At 54.0% G+C, this 772-nt stretch overlaps 1 protein-coding gene across 1 annotated transcript; it reads right to left on the minus strand.

Moving 5' to 3' along the window:
- Positions 1-36: 36 nt before the first annotated feature.
- LOC104915459 lies at positions 37-765 on the minus strand (the record flags this gene model as incomplete). The annotated part of the gene is made up of 1 exon (XM_010726353.2): positions 37-765. A coding segment is annotated over exon 1 (682 nt), but the record flags the coding sequence as incomplete, so codon positions are not given.
- Positions 766-772: the final 7 nt, after the last annotated feature.

Below are 772 nucleotides of genomic sequence, written 5' to 3' on the forward strand. Positions count from 1 at the left end.
CGATGGACTCAGGCTGCACAGAATAGCGGCACAGACAGTGAGCTCTGAACATGATTGCCACATCAGTGTCTCGGCTTTCGTCTTGGAATTCCTTCCTCTGCTTGAGCTTGTGGGGGTGTCTTGAAGGCTGAGAGATGGGGGGCAGGAAGGCAGCTGTGTTTCTCGGCACTTGTATGAAAGTGTGCCGCTCAGGTTGCAGCCAGCTTTCTGTAAGGGCTGCCTGCAGGCTGCTCCCGCTGTGAGACTCCCAGTAGGCACAGTAGTAGGTACCTGCATCTCCATCCTGTATGCTGTCAACTGAGAGAGTGCAGATGTTATTCTCTCTTTTATAAGACGAATATTTGTTCCTATAGGATTCGGAATCATAGGAAACTTGTGATGCTGCTGTCACATAGAGAAGCCGTTCAGGAGCTTTGTCAGGCAGTTGTCGGTACCAGTGGATGTAGGCAGCCTGGAAGTTAGCTATGCCCTCGGCTTTGCACTCAATAGTCACACTTTTGGATCCCATTTTGGTAACAGATGGTGGACTCTGTTGCAGCAGCACTTGTGCATGTCCATGGATCAGAAGGAGAGAAAAGGCAGCAAGCACTGCCAGCCTGCTGCCCGCAGGTGTAGGCAGGACAGCCTCCTGCTGCTGCTGCAAGTGGAGCCTCCACGGGGAGGGGAATGGATGCAACCAGGCTTCAGCCAGGGCCAGGAGTGGCAACAGCAGCAGCATTCCTGTCGTGGTGCCTGCTTGCCTGTGCCCCAGAGAAAGCCCCCAGCTCTGTGG

Source organism: Meleagris gallopavo, assembly GCF_000146605.3.
Source record: "Meleagris gallopavo isolate NT-WF06-2002-E0010 breed Aviagen turkey brand Nicholas breeding stock chromosome 6 unlocalized genomic scaffold, Turkey_5.1 Chr6_random_7180001829964, whole genome shotgun sequence".
NCBI lineage: Eukaryota > Metazoa > Chordata > Aves > Galliformes > Phasianidae > Meleagris > Meleagris gallopavo.